This window comes from Primulina eburnea, chromosome 3, assembly GCF_022965805.1.
Source record: "Primulina eburnea isolate SZY01 chromosome 3, ASM2296580v1, whole genome shotgun sequence".
In the NCBI taxonomy this organism is placed as follows: Eukaryota; Viridiplantae; Streptophyta; class Magnoliopsida; order Lamiales; family Gesneriaceae; genus Primulina; species Primulina eburnea.
The window spans coordinates 48,612,718-48,634,312 of NC_133103.1; the positions used below are offsets into that span (position 1 = coordinate 48,612,718).

Here is a 21,595-nt window from a genome sequence, read left to right on the forward strand (position 1 = left end):
TAAATCTTCTTGGTTGCCCTCCCTGCCTTCGATCTTGTGATCCCCTTTCCCACTGTCGGGGATCGCCCAATTGCAAAAAAATTCCCCAAAAAATCGTCAAAATACCGCCCGATTTCGAATCCCAATTCCCTAGCTCTTCTCACTGATGGCGGCGCCGGAATATGCTCAAAGCGATCCCGAAGGCATTGAAGGAGTCCGTATGACATGGCTCAACTGGCCGCGATCCAAAGTCGAAGCTTCAAAATGCGTGGTTCCGATCGCTGCAACGATCCAGCCAATCCGTCCTCATGTCGATCTACAGGCGGTCCCTTATCCTCCTCTCCGATGCAAAACTTGCACCGCCGTGTTGAACCCGTTTTGCCGCGTTGATTTCAGCGCCATGATTTGGATCTGCCCCTTTTGCTTCCAAAGAAACCATTTCCCGCCGCACTATTCGTCGATATCGCAGACGAACATGCCTGCCGAATTGTACCCTAATTTCCCATCCATCGAGTACTTAATCCCTAACTACCAGAATTTACCGAATTTCAACCCTTCCCCTATTTATTTGTTTGTTTTGGATACGTGCATGCTGGAGGAGGAGCTGGAGTTTGCGAAATCTGCCTTGAAACGAGCGATCGGGATTCTTCCGGATAACGCGTTGGTTGGGTTTGTGTCGTATGGTACGCAGGTGCAGGTGCATGAATTGGGGTTTTCGGAGATGTCCAAGGTTTATGTATTTAGAGGATCCAAGGAGTTGACAAAAGATCAGATCTTGGAGCAGTTGGGACTTGGGGCTCCTGGTGGAAGACCTATCAGACCAATGGGTGGTGGTGGTCCGAGTCCTACGGCGGGAGCGACTCCCAATGCTGGCGTTAATAGATTTTTATTGCCTGCTTCTGAGTGTGAATATTCATTTGATTCGGTGATTAACTACTTCATAATTGTCGAAAAATGTGGTTCTATTTATATGTTGACTCTATTGGATTTGAAACTGTGAGAAATAAAAGAATTAACTTTGCAATAAGAAGTTTGATCATTTTGAGGGCAGTTGAATTTTGGGCTATCGATTGTGATCCCTATATTATTTGATTGTTTTGTGGTGTAGTTGCTGGATGAGCTGGGAGCAGACCAGTGGCCTGTGGCACCAGGAAACAGGGCGTTGAGGTGTACAGGAGCTGCATTGAGTGTTGCCGCTGGATTACTGGGGGCATGCACTACAGGTACCGGTGCACGGATAATTGCATTAGTAGGAGGTCCATGTACTGAAGGCCCAGGAGCGGTAAAGCCTTAGACTTTCTCGTTACCCTATGTTGTTAGATTGGAGGTTGTAGTTTGTTTTGTTATAATATTATTTACCTTTTCAATTATGTATTGCTATTTTTGTTTCTTGTATATGAATAAGTTTGTGATATTAGTCGACCGTGACTGTGATATGAATTTAGACTGAGATTCCATGGAGTAATTTTGGCTGAATGCTGGATACATTGCATATGATATTTTTTGTTTTGCTATTTTATTGGATGAATATTTTGAGTTTTTTGAGACTCAGCTTTTCATGAGATGACGAAGTAGGATTGTCACTTTTAATAAACTATGTTCTCAGTGTTCCAGGAATTCTTACTAACAAATGATTCTAAACCCCAACTTATTTTAGATCAGTTCTGTAATTTCCTTCTCTGTAGTTTACCCTGAAAAAGATGTTCAATTGTTGCCGAAGAACTCGTAACATGTACATTCCTTGAAATCTGTGCCATTACTGTCATCAATCGCAATTCCTAAGTGCTTGATATTGATTGATCTTGCCCTCGCTACTTATTTTGCATGTACTAGTTGCACCTTGTATCTCCTAAGTGGTGGGATTTAAAAAAATTTGGCTTTTCGACTTAATTTTTCATTTGAAACTGTGGAACGTCTTGATTCAAAAGTTTGAGTGGTTGAAGCATAAGATGTATGGTATTATAACCATAAGTCAACACAGTTATCGGGGGAACAATTGAGCTGTGTGAGCTTGGAAGCATTCTAAAAATTACTCTTTTCGCCATAATTCTTTGGCTTGCTTTTTAAGGTCATGTAGGATATTTTAGTGTTATGTATTATGTGGTTTCGAAACTTTCCACATCAAAACATTTGATGAAAATCTCTTGAATTTAAGTTTTATAAAGAGTTGGATTCACTGATTCAATTCTTCTATACCAACACTTATATGGCTGTTTGTGGATTGAAGAGTGGTTATCTGTCCTAATTTAACAAAACAGTAGTTTTCTGTTGTTGAGAATTTACTATATAAAAAATGTTTGTAGTAAAGTCTTTTTCATGCTCCTGGAACACTCTATTTGGAGATTTTTTTTTTCCTTTTTTTAATTATAAATTTTGTGTTTTGTTTTGCCAGTGAAATGTCGATTTTTATCCTGAGCAAAAGATGGGACGTATTTTAGCTTCTTTTTTTTTCCTAGATTCTTTTTTTTTGTTAGGCCTGGTTGTTATTTCGGTACAGTCTCATGACCTAGAACTTCTTTATTTCCTAATTTCTGTTTTAACTATCTGTCCATAGTCATATCTGTTTTTAACTGTTGTAAAAAATGTTCTATCAAAGTCGACATGCTAATTTACTTGATTTTTGAGTCATTGAGCTAGTGAAAATGGCTGGTATTTTTCCTTGCAGATCGGATCAAAAGATTTGTCTGATCCAGTTCGTTCTCACAAGGATCTTGACAAGGACTCAGCACCTTTTTTTAAAAAATCGGTTCAATTCTACGAGCAACTTGGAAAACAGCTGGTCAGTCAGGGACATGTTTTGGATGTATTTGCCTCTGCCCTTGATCAGGTGTGTTATTGTCAGCTCAAATAGTTTGGTTGACTGTTGATTTTATCAATGTTTATGATCAATTAGAGTATAGGAGAAGGACAGCGGAGAACCTGTATACTGTTTCTGGACCCATTTAGGAGTTTTGGGTCATGTGACAAGTGATTTAAGATATGCTTAACTTTCAATCACAGCCCTTTATACTGATCGATTTACAAGATAAGTTTTTCAGGTTGGAATTGCTGAGATGAAGGTTGCCATTGAAAATACTGGTGGACTCGTTGTGCTAGCTGAAAGTTTTGGCCACTCTGTTTTCAAGGATTCATTCAAACACATTTTTGAAGATGGGGAACAGAGTCTTGGGCTCTCATTCAAGTGAGTTTAAAATATTAGAGATGAAATACTCTTTTTCCTTGCATGTTTTTTTTCCTGTTTTTGTCCTTTTTGGGTAAGCCTATTCTTGGTGTATGGACAACCTGAATAAGATCAGGAGCTGGTGTAGAAAATTTTAGGTTTTAAAATTTTTCATTTTATCTGATAAGCCCCTGTTCTTGGTGTATGGACAACCTGAATAAGAACAGGTGCTGGTGTAAAAAATTTTAGGTTTTAAATCCTTCTGCCTATTTGCAACATAATGTTGTTTAAGAAACACTGTAGCTAGTTAGTAGTATGATCTGGAAGAAAAAGTAGAAATCTCAAAAGAAATAAAAAATAGTGGGTAGCGTTAATTATAAAAAATTTACAAAAATTTGTGATACTGGTCTGTGCCAATCTAAGACCACTTAGTCCCAAAATTTAAAGGCAGACATCTTCGTTACACCTATACTTGTCAATGAAGGCAGTTTGTTGGTCAACGTCAATTGAATAGGAGGAAGTGCATGTATTAACGCGAGAGCCTTTCATCATTATCTTGTAACTAAATCTTTTTTTTATAAGAAACAATATTTTATTAATGATATGATAAGAGTTAGTTACAACAGTAGATTAGTTGTCCACTAGCAACAGGAGTTACATAATATCAAAGCAGTATTAATGATACACATAAGCCCAATCTCTCAAAATATCTAAGATCGTCACGTTCTTGAATGTATCATGAATGCCGATCCACAAAGCAACTTTTGTCTTGATTTTATCCCAGCACTGATCTCTATTGTCCTTATCTTCAAAAATTCTACGATTTCTTTCTAGCCATACTGTCCAGCATATGCCTTGCATCACCACTTGCCAAAAATTCTTCCCCTCGTACTTGTTAGTTGTCCTAGATCCATAGCAAATACATCAGTCGTTAACTTAGGCACCACCCAAACCAATTCCAGTTATTTCAAAGCTCTAGTCCACAAGCCGTTCGTGACTGCACAATGAATTAGCATATGATCCTGCGTTTCCGCTTCATTCCTACACAACATGCACCGATTGGGACTCATAGCAATTAAGGGCCACTTTTTTTGCATCATCTCCGAGGTCGGGTAGCTTACCCAAAATCGCTATCCACGAAAATATCTGAATCTTTGTTGGAACCAGAATCTTCCATATAACATGGAAGAAAGGAAAAACTGGGAAGTGGGTATGTGGAAAAAACGACTCAAAGAAATATTTTACCGAGAAAAGACCAGAAGGATCCTCACTCCACACTCGATAGTCATCTACCCCTCCAACCAACCTAGTCCTATCTAAGAAACCTAGTAACTCTGCCAACTGTAACAGCTCTTCATCTCTCACGACCCTTCTAAAATGCAAATCCCATGATTGGGTAGACGACGAATTGTCAAAATGAACAAAGTGTGATATAGGCAAATTGTGAACCGCAGAAAGCCAAAATAAGGCCGGAAAAAGTTCTTTGAAGGAGTAATCCCCCACCACTATCTTCCCAAAATCTAGACTTGTTACCTCCTCTAACCTTAATCGAAACTAGTTGCTGAAAAGTTGGGTATATCCGGGAAAGAAACTTCCAATGGCATCTAAATGTCACGCTTCTTACTTAACCCGCATCCCACCCATTTTCATTTAATCCATATTTACTCACTATTACCTTCTTCCACAATGTCCCCTCTTCCACGTAAAATCTCCACCACCATTTACCCAACATAGCCTTGTTCCTCAACATAATTTTCCCAATACCCGATACCCCTTTTTCTTTGGGTTTGCACACTTGTTCCCACGCAACCAAGTGGTTATGAACTTCACCATCCGCTCCACCCCATAAAAAGTTCCTTGAAATTTTCTCCATCTCTTCCGCTATACCTTTAGGTACCCTGAAAAGAGACATAGTATATCGGAAGTGCATTTAAAATAGATGTTATCAAAGTTAATCTTCCTCCTCTAACAAAAAAGTTTTTTCCAACTTGCCAATTTTTTCGACATCTTAGATAGGATAGGTTCCCAGAACGATGCTTGTAATGGATTTCCACCTAAAGGCACGCCCAAACACTTAATCGGCCACTTTTCCATACGACTTCCAATTTGTTGTGCTAACAGTTCAACTTCTTCTTCAAAGTGAATACCCAACAAAGCACTCTTTTCCCAATTGATTTTTAATCCAGACATGTGGCAAAATGATCTCATAACATGCACCAAAAACCTAATATGATCCTCATCCCTCACAAAGAAAATTGTATCATCTGCAAACTGAATATGGGATATCTCTATCTGGTCTCTTCCAACCTCGATCCCTTTATTAAATTCTCGTCCTTGGCTTTATCAATCAATCTCCCCAACACACCCACTACCAAGTTGAACAAAAAAAGAGACATCGGATCACCTTGTCTAAGCCTTTTGTTAGCATTAAATTTACCCCTTGGCTTCAGTTAATCATAACAGAAAATGATACATTTGACACACATCTTTTTATCCATCTTCTCAATCTCTCACCAAACCTTTTTTTCCTCAAAACAAAATCCAAGAAATCCCAGTCCACATTGTCATACGCCTTTTCGAAATCCACCTTCAATACCCATCCTTTCTTCTTCTTCTTCTTCCTCCTACCATCTTCCAGTAGTTCATTCGCAATAAAGCCACAAGCAAGTATTTGTCTTCCTTCAAGAAACGCATTCTGAGATTCTGATATTGTTTCTGCTATGACATTCTTAATTCTTGTTGTTAAAACTTTTGCTATTATCTTATAAAAACTTGTTGTAAGGCTAGTTGGTCTGAAATCCTTCACTTTGATCGATTCATTTTTCTTCCGGATCAAACAAATATATGTTTCATTGGTTACACCATTTATGATTCCACTTTCAAAAAGCTCATCGAGAACCTTGATTAAATCTCCTTTGACTATTTCCCAACACTCTTGAAAAAATGCCAAGTATGACCGTCTGCCCCTGGGCTCTTACATCCATCACACTCAAAACTGCATTCATAACTCCTCTTCCGAGAACCGTTTTTCTAAATCACCACTCAAATCTCCAGCAATAGGACACCACTCTACTCTTTCATACCCCAACCTCTCGAATATGACTTACTATACAACTCCTTAAAGAACTTCACAATAATGGAAACAATTTCATCCTCATCACTAGTAACCAATCCATCGTCTCTTTCCAGTCTTTTAATGGTGGCCTTACTTCTCCGATGATTTAACGAGTGAAAATTTTGTTTTGTGATGCCCTTCTTTAATCCATTTGACATTGCTTTTTTGGCTATTAATTTGATTCTTTCGACACACCAACTCTTCTAACAACCATTTTGCTTCTCTTTTTTCGTTATATAATACTTCAGATCCTCGACCCTCACTCTCTAAATCATCCAGCCTGCTTATCTTCCCTCTCAACTCTGCCAATATCATATCCACCATCTCGAAAACCTCTTCATTCCATCTTCGAATGTCACCCTTCAATGCCTTGAGTTTCTTCATAAACTTATATCCCTCCCATCCTTGAAGCTGCGCATTGTTCCACCACAATAGCACAGTTTTGGTGCCTCAACCACACATTCTCGAATTGAAAGGCGTTAGTCCCCACTTGCATTTTTTCCAAATCCAAAACCACTGAAAAATGATCAGAGGTGATTCTTGGTATGATTACTTGTCGGTAAAGTGGATAATTTCAGTCCATCCCGTCGTGAACAGAATCTGTCTAATATGCATCATATGAGTGAGCTCCTCAAATTCGACCAAGTAAATTTTCCATTCAATAAAGGTGGATCGTACAACTCCAATTCTTGTATCAATGTATCACAAGTCACAACAAAGCATGCTCGAAGTATGGGATCGGCTATTGATTTTTTTGCTTAATGGTCTCACAACATTAAAATCTCCCCCCAAACACCACCTATCGCCACATAAAATCCTCAATCCTGCCAATTCGTCCCAGAAATTGTTTCAACTTCGGTTTACATGGACCATAGACCGGCGTGAACCACCAATCAATGTTATTATCTCTTTGAATCTGAACTGAAACCGAATATTCTCCAATCAAGTTATCCTTAACCGAAATCACTCTTGGATCCCACATAACCAAGATTCCACCTGATCGACCAACCGCAGGTAAACTAACCCACTCCACAAACCTTGATTTCCAAACACTTGCAATAAAACTCCTATCCACGATCTCTCTTTTTATTTCCTGCAACACAACTAAGTCTGGACTTTCTTTGGCTATGACTGCACGTATCCTATTCGAAAAAACTTTCATCAAGTCACTGAAACACCCCTCTGAATTATTCTATGTTGAGTCTTATTAGGGGTTGTTTGATGTTAATTTTGAAAAGTCTGATTCACAGCAGGAGTAGTAGATAAAGCAAGGCTCATAAGTTTGCTTAAGATTTAACAGAGACCTATTTTTTTGTGATCGTGTGTTGCAATATCTTGTGTGTGAATCTATAGGTCTCTAGAAATTATTCATAGGTTTCTTGGTTCTTTTTCAGTAGCAGTGTCATATTAATGCAAGGTTCTAAAATTCGCAAAGTGCTAGTCAGACTCCAGACCAGGTTAGGCGGATTATACAATATCAACATAATAAGATGAAATTTGGTGTGTTAGGTCAAGCCAACAAATCTCATTTCTTGTTAGACTTTGTTTTAGGGCCTATAAAAAATTTACTTTTCATTTTTTTAATTGCAATTAAAAGCCCAAAAAACTTTTTTTTTAAAAAGGTAATTTTTCTGGCACCTAGGTGTCCTTACCGCATCGGTTGACCTACTAGCACTATTTTGGTGGGGTCAGCAGACGCCTAGGCGGTAGTATAGGCCTAAATTTAGAACATAGTTGTCAATCGCGCATAGCGCCCCGTAGCGCAAAGGTTTCCCATGGCTATAGCGCATAGCGAATAGCGTAGCGAGGGTTATTTGAAAGTAATGCGCCACAAGTATATAAATATATAATATAAAACATATAGTAACATCAATTCAAAAACCTTAATTTCCAGCATAATATTCCATCAATTTTAATTGTAAAATACTAAAACCTGAAATTATTCAAGTTTTTTCATTGAAGTATCATAGAAGATACAAAAATAAAGCAAGAAATGCAGAAAAATATAATTTCCAGCAAAATCCTAACTAAGTACACACCAAAAAAACCAAAATTAGAAAAGAAACAAAGACAGAAAATAAGCATGTAGCTTCGCTTTGCAATAGCGCCGCTATTTCAGCTATCGCGATTGTCGCTATAGTGCTTATAGCGAGGATAGCGATCGCTATTGCAAAGTTCGTGGTGCGTAGCGGTCCGCAGCGATGTGGTGTCGCTTCGCTACGCTATTCGCTATAGCGAGGGCTACGGGGGCTATTGACAACTATGATTTAGAACATTAATAAAATTTTAGAACATTGTATTATTGAAGGTTGAGAAATCTTAGAGAATTAAGCTTTTCAGTATTTAGGATCTATTATCCAAAAGATTGGGTATAGACCATAGGATTAAAGCTGGGTGGATGAAATAGAGGATAACGTCAGGAGTCTTATGTGATAGAAGAATGTCTGCGAGATTGAAAGGAAAATGTCATAAGATTATTGTTCAACTAGCTCTGCTTTGTGGCTCGGAGTGTTGGACCACTACAATACTATATATGCATAACACGGCGGTAATAGATATGCGTATGTTAAGATGGATATGTGGCAAAACACGTAAGGATAGTAGCCTTCATAGAGGATAAGATTAGGGAGAGACGTCTAACATGGTTTGTTCATGTGAAGAGGAAACCAAACACGGTCTCAATCCAACGTATCTTAGATTGATAGGTTAATGGAAGGAGTAGGAGGGGTAAACCATTAAAAACTTGGATAAATGTGGTCAAGGAGGATTGTGCCTCTGGGGAAACTCCCCACTTGTGATTCCATTCAAAGAAGGTGGCCCCTATGTATGTTGTGTCCTCAGTGGTGCGTGTTATGTCAGAAACAAGAAGAAAATCAAGACCACTTGCTGGTGCATTGCTCTTTCGCAAGAGATATTTGGACAAAAGTCTTGATAGAGTTGGGTTTTCAGTGGATACTTCCGAGGAACGCGGCAGATATGATAATCATGGAGCTGGGAGGAGTTACAAACAGAAAATTTACGAGCTTCCTGCCAATTGTCATACACTGTACGCTTTGGTCTATATGGTTGGAGAGAAACAAAAGAATTTTTCAAGACAATTCCGACATGACAGACGAAGTCTGGGAGAAGATAAAGTTCAGGATCGCGAGCTGGACAATCATTATTAAAGAATTTCAACATTTGTCGACACTAACTTTTTTTTTTCCCAATTTTACCCTTATTTGACACTAATATTACACTTTTGTTTTTTGTTTTTGTTTTTGTTTTAAATTTTAACACACACTTTTATTTTTATTTATTTTTTATTGCATCCATTCAAATATCAATTTAGTCCTTTTATAATTTGTCAAATTTCACTTTAGTCCATCGATAATGATAAAAAAGATTGTATACACATGCATCGCGTGTGCAGAGTAACTAGTGTCAACTAATGCATAGACAACTTTTGAAATTGTAGTTGCCATACACACTGTTATCTCAGGCTATGATTCAAATTTTCAAAGCTCTGTTATTTTTATTTCTTACCATAAAAATCTGAAATTTTTGCTGCTATGTCAAATTAGTTTTTTTGATGCTTTGAATTTTGTTGACATTTTTTTTAAAGGAGTTCTCTTTCTTTGATTTTTGCGTTTTCTTGATGTGTATAATTTGGATTTTATACGATAGTGTTTCCACTTTGGTGATTTCTTTTGCATGTAACAAAAGGAAACATCAAATTATGTGATGAGGATGAATGTCTTTTTTTTTTGTTTGCCATTCATCTAATTAATTTGCGTATCTTGACAAAGAGATCATGTCATGAAAATAAAGCTTATTAATATTTGTTTGGTTTTTTTAGTGGTACGCTTGAGATCAACTGTTCAAAGGATATAAAACTCCAAGGGATCATTGGGCCATGCTCATCATTAGAGAAGGTTTGTTCTTTCCGAGTTCATTAATTTTTTTTGAACATGCTGTCATTTATCACTAGAAAGTCACTCTATTCGGAGCCTATTGAGGATTTGAGAAATGGCAATTATCTGGCATAGTTCTGATTCTGATGAGGAACTGTTGCAGAAAGGACCTTCAGTTGCCAACACAGTTATCGGCGAGGGGAACACTACAGCTTGGAAATTGTGTGGACTCGACAGAAATACTTGCTTAACTGTTTTCTTTGATGTTTCTTCTAGCGAAAAGTCTGATCCCACAGGAACAAATCCTCAATTATTCATTCAGTTCCTTACGAGGTATGTGAAGAATATTAAGTATTACTTCTGAAACAATAGGTACCCTCTGCACTACCATATGTCAACTCTCTCTTCTGGTTGCAGTTATCAGAGTCCTGATGGCCAGATGAGGCTAAGAGTCACTACTGTTACTAGACGATGGGTAGATAGTACAGTGGGCAACGAGGTAAGATAACTATTTGTTTCTATCTGATGTGCTGTTAATTTTTTTCTTGCACAACTTTCAGAAAGATTTTCTCCAATAAATATAGCGTGCTTCTTGAGTATAGGATGTTTCATGACAGTGCCTTGTTTTTTCCCCCTCTTTTTTATCATTTTTAAACAATTGATGGAAATTATTAGGAATTATCTTCTTCAAGTCATGGCGATTTTCCCCACCAAAAAACACCAACAAACACGTACAAAAAAAGTGTGAACTATATTCCATTGGATGCTGTTTCTGGGTTTTATTATTCTGTATTTTTCATTGGAAATGCAAGTTAGAAAGAAAGTGAAAGGAACCTGTGTTTTTTCCTGTGAGATATAAACAATTTACTGATTTATGGTCATTGGCTGGTGTGCGTAACTTCATTGTTAGTCCTATAATAGCAGAAGCATGAGCACAAAATTTCAGCCAGACTTCGTGTCATGCACTGAAGGCCGTCTCTCTTAGCTTGAATCATAGACTTCATAGGAAAAATGGAAAAAGTAGAGTTGATAATTGCTCAAACATGTATGGCTGTCTAAATCCAGGCCTTTAAATTGCTATAATGTCTTTATTTTGGGTCTTCTGTGTTCAACTCAAATGAAACCTGTAGCCCCATTTAATTGCGTCGTTATGTTTAAAATATAATGAGAAACCCCAATTTGCCATAGATCCATCTTCCTGTACAAAACAGGCTTGTGATATCATATCACATTATTTTTCCTACCCTGCTTTTATTATTTTTTCTTGTATAATAAATAATCTTGGTTTGCTTTCTCGTGCAAAATTTATGAAGTTGCATTTCTGAAAGTTGATTCTGAATTTTTTGTGCCTGCAGGACTTAGTGCAAGGGTTTGATCAAGAAGTTGCTGCTGTTGTTACTGCTAGATTAGCTTCTTATAAAATGGAAACAGAGGTACTGACATTATTGTATTCTGTAGATAAATCAGATCAATGTGACAAATTCAAATCCCTAGCCTCTGGTGTGTCACTACAGTTTTGTAGAATACTGCATCACTTAACTGTGATCTATGTAATAATGCAGCTTTATATAAATTTATCTAAATGATACTGAGATCAAATTAATATTGGGGGGAGCTCATGCCACAAAATTTGTACTTTAATAATGTGCCATTTTACTTTTCTTAGCGTATCTTGTCCATGATTTTCAGGAAGGATTTGATGCCACAAGGTGGATAGATCGGAATCTAATTCGCTTGTGTTCCAAATTTGGTGATTATCGCAAAGATGATCCATCCTCGTTCACCTTGAACCCTGGGTTTTCTCTGTTTCCTCAGTTTATGTTTAATCTGCGAAGATCACAATTTGTACAAGTAAATTGCTTTTGTGGTGGCTATTTTCCTATGCTCTTCTTGTCATTATTTACGTTAAAAGTGTTCTTTTCATATTTGTTTAAAAATTTATTTCTTGCTTTTCAATTAGGTGTTCAATAATAGTCCGGATGAGACTGCTTATTTCCGCCTTTTGTTAAATCGAGAAACTGTGAGCAATGCTGCAGTGATGATTCAACCATCATTGATATCTTATTCCTTTAATTCGCTTCCCGCACCAGTTTTGCTAGATGTAGTATCAATTGGAGCTGATCGTATTCTCTTGCTGGATGCATATTTTAGTATAGTTATTTTTCATGGAATGACTATAGCTCAATGGAGAAACATGGGATACCAGGATCAGCCAGAGCACCAGGTGTGTGTTTTTTCTTTTGTTGGTCTTGTTGACGGTGTCGATTTTGTCTTCATCGGAGTGCTGGTTTTTTCACTCGTGGGTGTTAGCTTTACTATTTCGATTTATTGTGAAACTGAGAATTATCTTTTTGGGTCTCCTTCTGCAGTGACGACATACTTTCTTCTACTGAATCTTTTTGGTTTCTTTTACACACTCGAAATTTTTCTTGAAAATTTTCATGAGATATGCCTTCTTTCCCTTGTCATAGGCTTTTGCTCACTTATTACAAGCTCCACATGATGATGCTCAATTGATAATTCGTGATCGATTTCCTGCACCAAGGCTTGTAATTTGTGATCAGCATGGTTCACAGGTAGCCTTTCTCCTTCAATTTTGCTTAAAATGTGTAGTTTGATCATGTCTGTGTATCAATACTTTACCTGTTATAGTTAAATTATTCCTCCTGACCCACAAATTGGTTGTCCTCGAATACGCGTTTGTGAATCCTAGCTTCTAGCAAACTCAACCATTTTAGGATTTTAGCTGGGAACGTGTTGCTAGCCCTTACTCTACTCTTAGGAGAGAGATTTTGTTACCGTTCTTTCATATTCAGGTTTTTTACTAGAAACCCCTCCCAAATATGCTAACAAGTAAAAATCTTCTATCTATCTTGAAGTGATTGAGAAAATAGAATCAACCAGTATGAATTAAATGATAAAAATTGGTTATGCCTTTCTATGCATGTCTCTAGTTATTGTTTCTTATAGGTATCATGCCTTCTGATGTTTTATGTGAAAAAATTTGATGTTGCCAGAACAAGTGTTCATAAAAAATCAGCTATCTTGAATGTGATACTTTCATGTGTTTCTAATAATTGGAGTGCCACTTTGGCAGGCAAGATTCCTGTTGGCTAAGTTGAATCCATCTGCCACCTATAGTAATTCAAATGAGATGATGGCGCCCGGCTCTGACATAATCTTCACGGATGATGTTAGCCTTGACGTGTTCCTTGATCATCTTCAGAAGCTGGCTGTCCAACCTTCTTAAAAGGTGAAATGCCTGGGAATTGATTGCCCCGTGTTAAATGGAAATTCAAAAGTGAGTTAGATTTCTCTCCCGCGCTCGTGCTCCTTGGGTAAAAGCATTGTCAATTTTTGCAGTCAAAGTCAGTGGTAATTAGACTCTGTTTTTGTGGGGTTTGAGAGGTCTTGGAAGATCAAGGGGCTTGATGAAGTTATAGTATGGGAATGAAAGAGTCTGAGTTTTAAGTTAAGAGAAGGTTTTTTTTCTTCCTTTTTTTAATATGACAGAAGGGTTAGGGATATATATATGGATGGATTGATTTTTCTTTACATGTTCTGTTGTAATTCTTTCCTGAACACTAGTCACTTTTTTGTATTGAATTTGAATTTTTATGGATGTGGTTGAAAGTTGAAACTAGAGGCCATTCTACATTACAAGAATTTGGACTTTATATTTGTTCATTCTCTGTAAACATCCTATCGACTATTTTATTCAAATTAATTTACTGGTTTTTGGCTTAAGAGGTTTTTGCTGTAAAGGGAAAATGAGTGGTGGTTGCTTTTGCTCATCCTCTACTGTGTTAGGATTTCCTTGGCACTTCCATTCGAGAAAATGTGGGTATTATCATTGATATGATTTCAAATTGAATGAGATAGTACATAATATTTTTTTTATGATATTACCTTGTCGCATATTTCTATATAAAATGGACAAATAAGAAGAAAACGACTCACCCATTCGATGACTTTCATTGTCCTTGAAGACTACTGCTCAAGCCATTATCAAATCGGATCGATGGCATACGGACTTGGATGCTCCCTCGAAGATCTATCCTTGGTGTGGTATCATCTTTAGTTAGATAGGAGGATTTGAAGGTCTTGCTCTATCCCATTCAAGCACTAAGAAAGCAAGCACTTTGTAATTATTGGTTATCGAGTGTTGTGTACTATCTCTATGTCTCATGCCTTGCTCTAAAGTAATAATGAAAGAATTAATTACTAGTCATAGTAAACTAATAATTATCTAAACATGATATTTTTATACATTTTTTTAAAGAGTGATATATTTATATAAAATTTATAATTATAAATAAAAATATGATCGAATTATCGGATTAAAGGATTTAAAAGAAAAGTTCCATCAATAAATTGTATAATGAAAAGGCAAAGTTGCGTGAGATGATATCACGGATTGTATTTTGTGAATTATTTGGATCATCCATGAAAAATTATTACATTTTATGTTAAAAATATTACTTTTTATGCTAAAAATATTATTTTTTTATTGTGAATATCGGTAGGGTTGATCCGTCTTACAGATAAAGATTCGTGAGATCGTCTCACAAGAGACCTACTTTAATGGAAATATAATTTTAGTTGTAATAATGTGAATTAGAAGTTAGCTTTAGTAAATAAAATATGTTTTGTAAAAAAAGATGTCATAAAATATCATAAATGATTTATCTATTTTAAAAATAAACGGATTATATTATTATTATTATTATTATTATTATATTACAAAAGGAACACTTTATATTACAAAGGGAAGACTTTAGCTTCTATAATTCTTCCATACTGTCTTCGGTCGTTTAGTTTTCGAGCATCATCCTTGAACCCCACAAAATCTCTCCACCGTACCCCGAAACCATGAATTCCTTCGAACACAAGCAATCTCCACCGCAGCAATTCCTCCACCAGGCCTTCACTTCGCTACAAACCCACGTCTCCGATTTCTGTAACAATCTGCGAACCAACCTCCATTCTAAATCCTCTTTATTTGCCAAAATTTCGACAGAAAACCAGAGTATCAGCACTAGCATTAAGAATAAGTCTATGCCTGCTGAGGCTATTGATGAGAGGCTAGCTGGAGTACCCGTGTATGCGTTGAGCAATGGTTCCCAAGAATTTGTTTTGGTTTCGGGAAGTTCCGGGAAAAATCTTGGGTTGTTCTGTTTTAGTGAAGGTGATGCTGAAGCCCTTTTAAATCAGATGAAGAAAATGGATTCTTCTATGAGTTCTGACTCGCAGGTTGTGGCTGTTGCTCTTAGCAAGGTATTTGCTGCCTCTTTAATGTTTTTGAATTACTTTTTTCGTTGACGCATTTGCTCGAATATGTGGCCTAATTTTTTCATTTTGGTTTTTGTGTGTGTGGCCTTTGGACTCGTTGACGCGTTTGCTCGAATATGTGGCCTGCACCTGGTTTGATGTAATTTTTTCATATTGGTTTTTGTGTGAGTGGCCTTGGGACAAATGCTACTAGATTATGTTCATGGGTTTGTTTAATGTGATGATGGACGAATAATTTGTAGAAAGTTTAGAGTAGTTTTTCGTGCTATGTAGTTTCTTAAAGCATAGCTGCCTAGAGTTCAAACCTCATAGACCTTAGTTTTGGTTTGGTCCATCATAATTTTGAATCTTTTTATTCTCTTTACTACAATCACATACTTCTGCTGTGGAAAAATTCGAACTTTATTTTTCATGTAGGTCGAAGCTGTGTTACAGTTCTTACTGAGTCTTAGTACTGTGTCCATAGGATGGATTTTGATTTATGATTTTACAAGAATATTTTTAGTGTGATAATTTATAATAGTTTGTTTTCTTTGGATGGTTTTTACTAATGATAACGGGTAACCGGTTGACTCAGATTTTTCAGCTTAAAGTTGAAGGTGTGGCATTGCGATTGATACCCGAAGCTTCTCAGATAAAGAATGCCTTGAAGGTGAGAGTTATTGTGGCATATGGAGAAAGTACAGTACAATGGCCTGAATGGTGCAAAAGAAAATTAAAATCATTTTGTCCTGCTTCTCTGCAAGTACTCAGATTTGTTAACTCTGACTAATCAATCCTGGGTTTGTTCCACTGCATCTGTTGATATTTATCAATAAACAGCTCTTTTGTGTATTCTTTTGAAAGACATTCAGTTCTCTCTATACAGGATGAACTGTAATGGAGGTTGTGTTATAGATAGAATAGTTCTCCTTCTTATCTTGTATGTGTTTGGGGTTGTTCGGGTTTACTAGTGATATTTTTCTTCAGGAGAGAAAAAGGGCTGGTCTTCAGGATGAGAGCTTTCCCGGGATTCCGGTCTTTCAGGTTCCTCACTCTCTCAGTTCACAGATTATGCATATCTTCTGAATCCATGTGAAATGTTCAGTTCTATTGAATTCTGATGTTCAAATTTGCATGTCCGAAATATTCACAATCAAAACTGTACCATGCCTCAAAATTGGATGTGGTGTGAACTTAGATTTACTTTAATACAACATTACAAGTGCTTTGAGAAGATCCCATGACCCATCAACTTATCCCCTCGGAATTATTGTCTTGCAGTCCAAAAGCTTGATTTTGAGGAGCCAAAATAAGAGATATCGCCCTGTTTTCTTCAGAAAGGTTGGCTTAAACTCCTAGTTGTTTCAAATTATTTACATGGACCTTTTTCATGTTGATCATTACTCAAAACAGGAGGATCTTGAGAAATCTCTTTTACGAGCTTCACGTGATCAAAAACAGTTGAACCCTGCCCTTAGGGCAGGCGATATTCAGGTTAAGTTTATGGTTCCTGTTTCTGCAAAACATTGTTTTCATATCTATTTTTCAATACATTCTCATAGCACTTGACACGTGGATGTTCTGTTAGGTTGCTGTTCTTGAAGAGATAGTACAAGGGATGAAGGTGAGGGAATCATTATAACTTTAAATCTATGTCGATGGATTCTTATCAATTTCGTATGTGCACTATCAACTTTGATATCTTGTTGTCTCTTTTGTTTGGGTAAGTTGAATAATACCTCGCCCATTCGAGATGCCAACAAATTGAGCTTGTTCACTAGCATTTTGAGCTTGCTTGAGTTTTTGTTGATTAGTATTTAAATTTTTTGAATTTTAACCATTTACTAATTTTGAATATATTAGCTAAGTTTGAATGTTCAAATATATATTATTTGTTATAACATTTTAAGCATTTAACAAAGCTTGATAATTACGATTGAACCATACGCATCGAGCTCTTATTTGAGCTGAGTTCTCAAGTTCCAGCCTAAAATGGTTAATTTTTTCATTGTTTGAGTTATTTAAAAGAGTTTGAGCTCGAATACGAAAATGTAATCAATATATGACACAATTTGGTTCTTTCCTTTCTCACCAAAGTATGTTGTGAATCAATTCATTTTCGCAAGAAGGATAGATCTAGAACTCAATCTCTATTTGTTTTTCCTTTCTATACGACACACTATTTTAGATTGAATAGCGATATGTAGCCTACTACCAAAACTTATTCAGTCGTCCCTTTGCATTGCAGGATAGCTCGTCGGCATTATGGGACGATGTCGTTTTTATTCCTCCTGGTTTTGACGTTTCAACAGATCCATCACAACAACAAAAATCAAGCTGAATAAAGGTGGTGGTGTGCTCAGGTTTTCTGCCCATATTAATGTTATAGCTTATATTCTTGCCAACATGTTATAACTGGAATTTAGAAGGGTGGGTTTGTTATTGCTACCCAAGTGTGGTGAAGAATATGTTTTATATATTTCATCGGATTCATGTGCAGTGCCTCTTTATAATATGTTTTAGTCTAATGCATATATACTTCGTATAATGTCGAAATTAAAATAAATTATCTAACCGAAATTTATCGGTACTACTGGTCAGGAGCTCGATTCCCCCTACGCTAGTCATCATGTTCAAGATGTGTGAACGGAAAAGATGATATGGACATGTACAAAGGTAACCAATAGAGGCTCCAATTAGAAAATGTGCGATCATGACTAGTATCCATATTAATAAGAGTAGGTCTCATGTGAGACCGTCTCACGGATCTTAATATGTGAGACGGGTCAACCCTACCCATATTAAAAATAAAAAGTAATACTCTTAGCATAAAAAGTAATATTTTTTCATGGATGACCCAAATAGGAGATCCGTCTCACAAATATGACCCGTGAGACCGTCTCACACAAGTTTTTGCATATTAATAAACGAAAAGGGGTATCAAAAAAGATTTGAATAATAACAATCAAACAACCACACATTATCTAAATATAGATGAAGATATAATAGGCGATAAAAATATAGATGAAGATATAATAGGCGATAAAAACACAATCCCGTAAGATAATACATCGTGCGTTATAATAATATCATAAATTTCAAATCAATTTATTACATGTTTATATAGTATTTCATAACAATAAAAATTCATCCAATAATGATGTAATTTGAAATTCATTTTACTATTTATCACTAATGTAAATTGTTGATTTAATATTTGATCTATTGTTTCATTGTAAACAATAAAACTAATTGTAATACATGGTTTTCAAATTCATTTCCTCAACACTAGGTTGTGTATTGATTAATAAATTTCAGAGTAGGTCTCATGTGAGACCGTCTCACGGATCACAATCTGTGAGACGGGTCAACCCTACCCATATCCACAATAAAAAGTAATACTCTTAGCATAAAAAGTAATACTTTTGCATGGATTATAACTTCAAATTCACTATTCCATATTTATGTAGTGTTTCATTTTAATTATGATAATATATTATATTGTGTGTACCTAATGTGTAAATAAGTAAGTTATGGATTAAAGATTTCATGAATTGTTTTACTATTATCAATAAAAATATAATCGAAATATATATATTTCAAATATATCCATCCAAATACAAAATAATGAAATCCGATTTAGACATCATAAAACATTTATGATAATCAAAAGAATTGGAGAAAAAATGTGAGTTATGTGGATGCACTGATTTTAAATTTGTACTTAATACTTTTTATGCTAAGATTATTACTTTTTATTGTGAATATCGATAGGGTTATCCGTCTCACAGATAAAGATTCGTGAGACCGTCTCACAAGAGACGTACTCTTATTCCAAACCACCTCCTTTTTTCATTTATTATTTGTTATTGGAACGATGGAGTTGAGGGTAATTCTGAAATCACATATTTAATGCACCATATAAGTTGTCTAGCCTTCTAGATAATATGTAGTAATATTCAATCATTAGTATCAATAAGAACATATTAATATATATAAGAATATTACTAAAAATATTATTAAAATTTTAAATGATGATTTAGTAGTTAAAAAGGTAGAACAGCACATGCCATTCTTTTTCATACAACATGGTGTGGCTCACGATGGATAGATACGAAATAGATTGAGAAATGACCCACGCAACCCATCATTCATGGATAACGAGTTACAGTACAACCAAATAAATATTTTTAATTTCAGAAATCTTAGAGGTGGCGAAAAGATGCTCCAGAAATTGTAAAATATGGTGAGCTAATTATATATATATATATATATATATATATACGATAAAATATATATATATGAAAATATTGAAAGAAAAAATATATGTTTTCTCTAAGTTGTATAGTTTTTATTTGTGCAATATACTTCATTCAACAATAAATAAGTGTTGAAAATCAAAGAGATAATTCAAGAATCTACCACTCATCATGTTAGAGATAAAACTTCTGATTAGAATAGTTTGTGTAGGTTAGTTTCATGCTATCTTTGTGGTAATATCATGATGGTTGATTCGACGGACACAGAAAAAGAGTCGCATCGTTTTTTTCAACGTGATGTAATGTATTGAAAGACGCGAAAAAACACACGTATTTCTTTATCATCGTTGGATGAATCTTGATGTATTACCTCAAATCTAGCCTAGAATATATCATTTGAGTGATGTTGTAAAATGATGAATAAAGGTTATTTGGAACCCAAAAAAAAAAATGATGAAGTGATTGATATTCATTGCTTGAATAATGTTGTCTATTTACCATTTGGTCTTATTAAAAATGTACATATTTTCTATGATATTGCTGGTTCATGGATGAGACGATCAGTGACACTAATCATTCGTACAGTTTAAACCAAACATTGAACGAAATAAAAATAATTAATCAATCAATGTTTTATCTTTCACGTTTAACGACGCTTTTAAATACTCAAAAACAGATGGATACAATCGTTTGTGGTGTTCTATGAGTTGACACAGTGCAACATGCGTTCGATGCTTTTGCAACACATGTCTCTAGTTGACTATCGTCTCAAAGAACAATTTTAATTTTTTGTTGTTTATAATAGTGTAACGTTTCACCCGATGCGATAAATAATAATTCTTTTTTACTTTTAGATTACACCGTTTGTACCATACTAATATAAAAATAGGGGAAAAAAATTAATGTGTTTTTTTATTTAAATTTCAAAAAATATTTGTCTTTTATGTTGAATAATAATAATAATGGCAAAAGTTTGTGTGAAACGGTTTTATGGATCGTATTTTGTGAGACCGATCTCTTATTTGGGTCATCCATGAAAAATATTACTTTTTATGCTAAGAGTATTACTTTCTTTTTATTGTGAATATCGATAGATTTGACTAATCTCACAGATAAAGATTCATGAGACCGTTTCACATGAGATCTACTCAATAATAATCTAGTGAGATGTCATATTTTAATTTTTTTTTCTGTATATACCTAGAAATATATTTCATTTTTAAATTTTTTATAATAATAATGCTATTATGAGGAATAGGTATTTTAAGAAAAAAAATTCTGTGATTTTCAATACCAAAAATGATTAATATAGAAATCTCAAACTTTATAATTTAGTATAATAATGAAAAATTGTTTTATAAAAAAAATTATGGAGAATTAGAAGTAAAAATTAATGTTTTTATAGCGTGTTTTTTAGAAAAAAAAAATATATTTGTTATTTGGATATCAAAATGATTAGTATAGGAATCTCAAACTTTACAATTTACATATTAATGAAATTTTTTTTTGTAAAAAATTAATGGAGAATTTGAAGTACAAAGTAATATTTTTATAGTTTTTTTATCACTTGCATCTTGTAATTTTTATACAGAGAACTAAATGTGAAGATATTGGATACATGCAAAAATCATATTTATTACTATGTTATACAGATGCAATGTTTTTGTATTATATTAAAAAAATGGAAACAAAAACTTGTGTGAGACGGTCTTACGACTTGTATTTTGTGATACGGATATCTTATTTGGATTATCCAAAAAAAATATTACTTTTTATATCGGTTAGGTTGATCCGTCTCATAAATAAAGATTCGTGGGACCGTCTCACAAGAGACATACTCATAAAAAGTAAAGGTGGTAAATTAATTACCTTATTTCCATGTTGGGTCATATCTGAAATTACCTTATTTATACGA

At 35.2% G+C, this 21,595-nt stretch overlaps 2 protein-coding genes across 2 annotated transcripts; both read left to right on the plus strand.

The window, feature by feature from the left end:
- Positions 1 to 13,790, plus strand: LOC140827767 (protein transport protein SEC23 E-like). Its single transcript, XM_073190589.1, has 12 exons — positions 1 to 904; positions 1,088 to 1,261; positions 2,645 to 2,806; positions 3,018 to 3,160; positions 10,093 to 10,168; positions 10,311 to 10,480; positions 10,565 to 10,646; positions 11,503 to 11,580; positions 11,837 to 11,998; positions 12,108 to 12,371; positions 12,619 to 12,723; positions 13,245 to 13,790. Exons 1-12 carry the CDS (start codon positions 146 to 148, stop codon positions 13,395 to 13,397), a joined length of 2,328 nt encoding a protein of 775 aa, XP_073046690.1. The 5' UTR covers positions 1 to 145; the 3' UTR covers positions 13,398 to 13,790.
- A 1,133-nt stretch (positions 13,791 to 14,923) lies between these two features.
- Positions 14,924 to 17,962, plus strand: LOC140827768 (protein TIC 22-like, chloroplastic). The gene is made up of 7 exons (XM_073190591.1): positions 14,924 to 15,424; positions 16,017 to 16,091; positions 16,409 to 16,465; positions 16,703 to 16,762; positions 16,835 to 16,915; positions 17,010 to 17,045; positions 17,670 to 17,962. The coding sequence occupies exons 1-7, from the start codon at positions 15,020 to 15,022 to the stop codon at positions 17,760 to 17,762; spliced, it is 807 nt and encodes a 268-aa protein (XP_073046692.1). The 5' UTR covers positions 14,924 to 15,019; the 3' UTR covers positions 17,763 to 17,962.
- Positions 17,963 to 21,595: the final 3,633 nt, after the last annotated feature.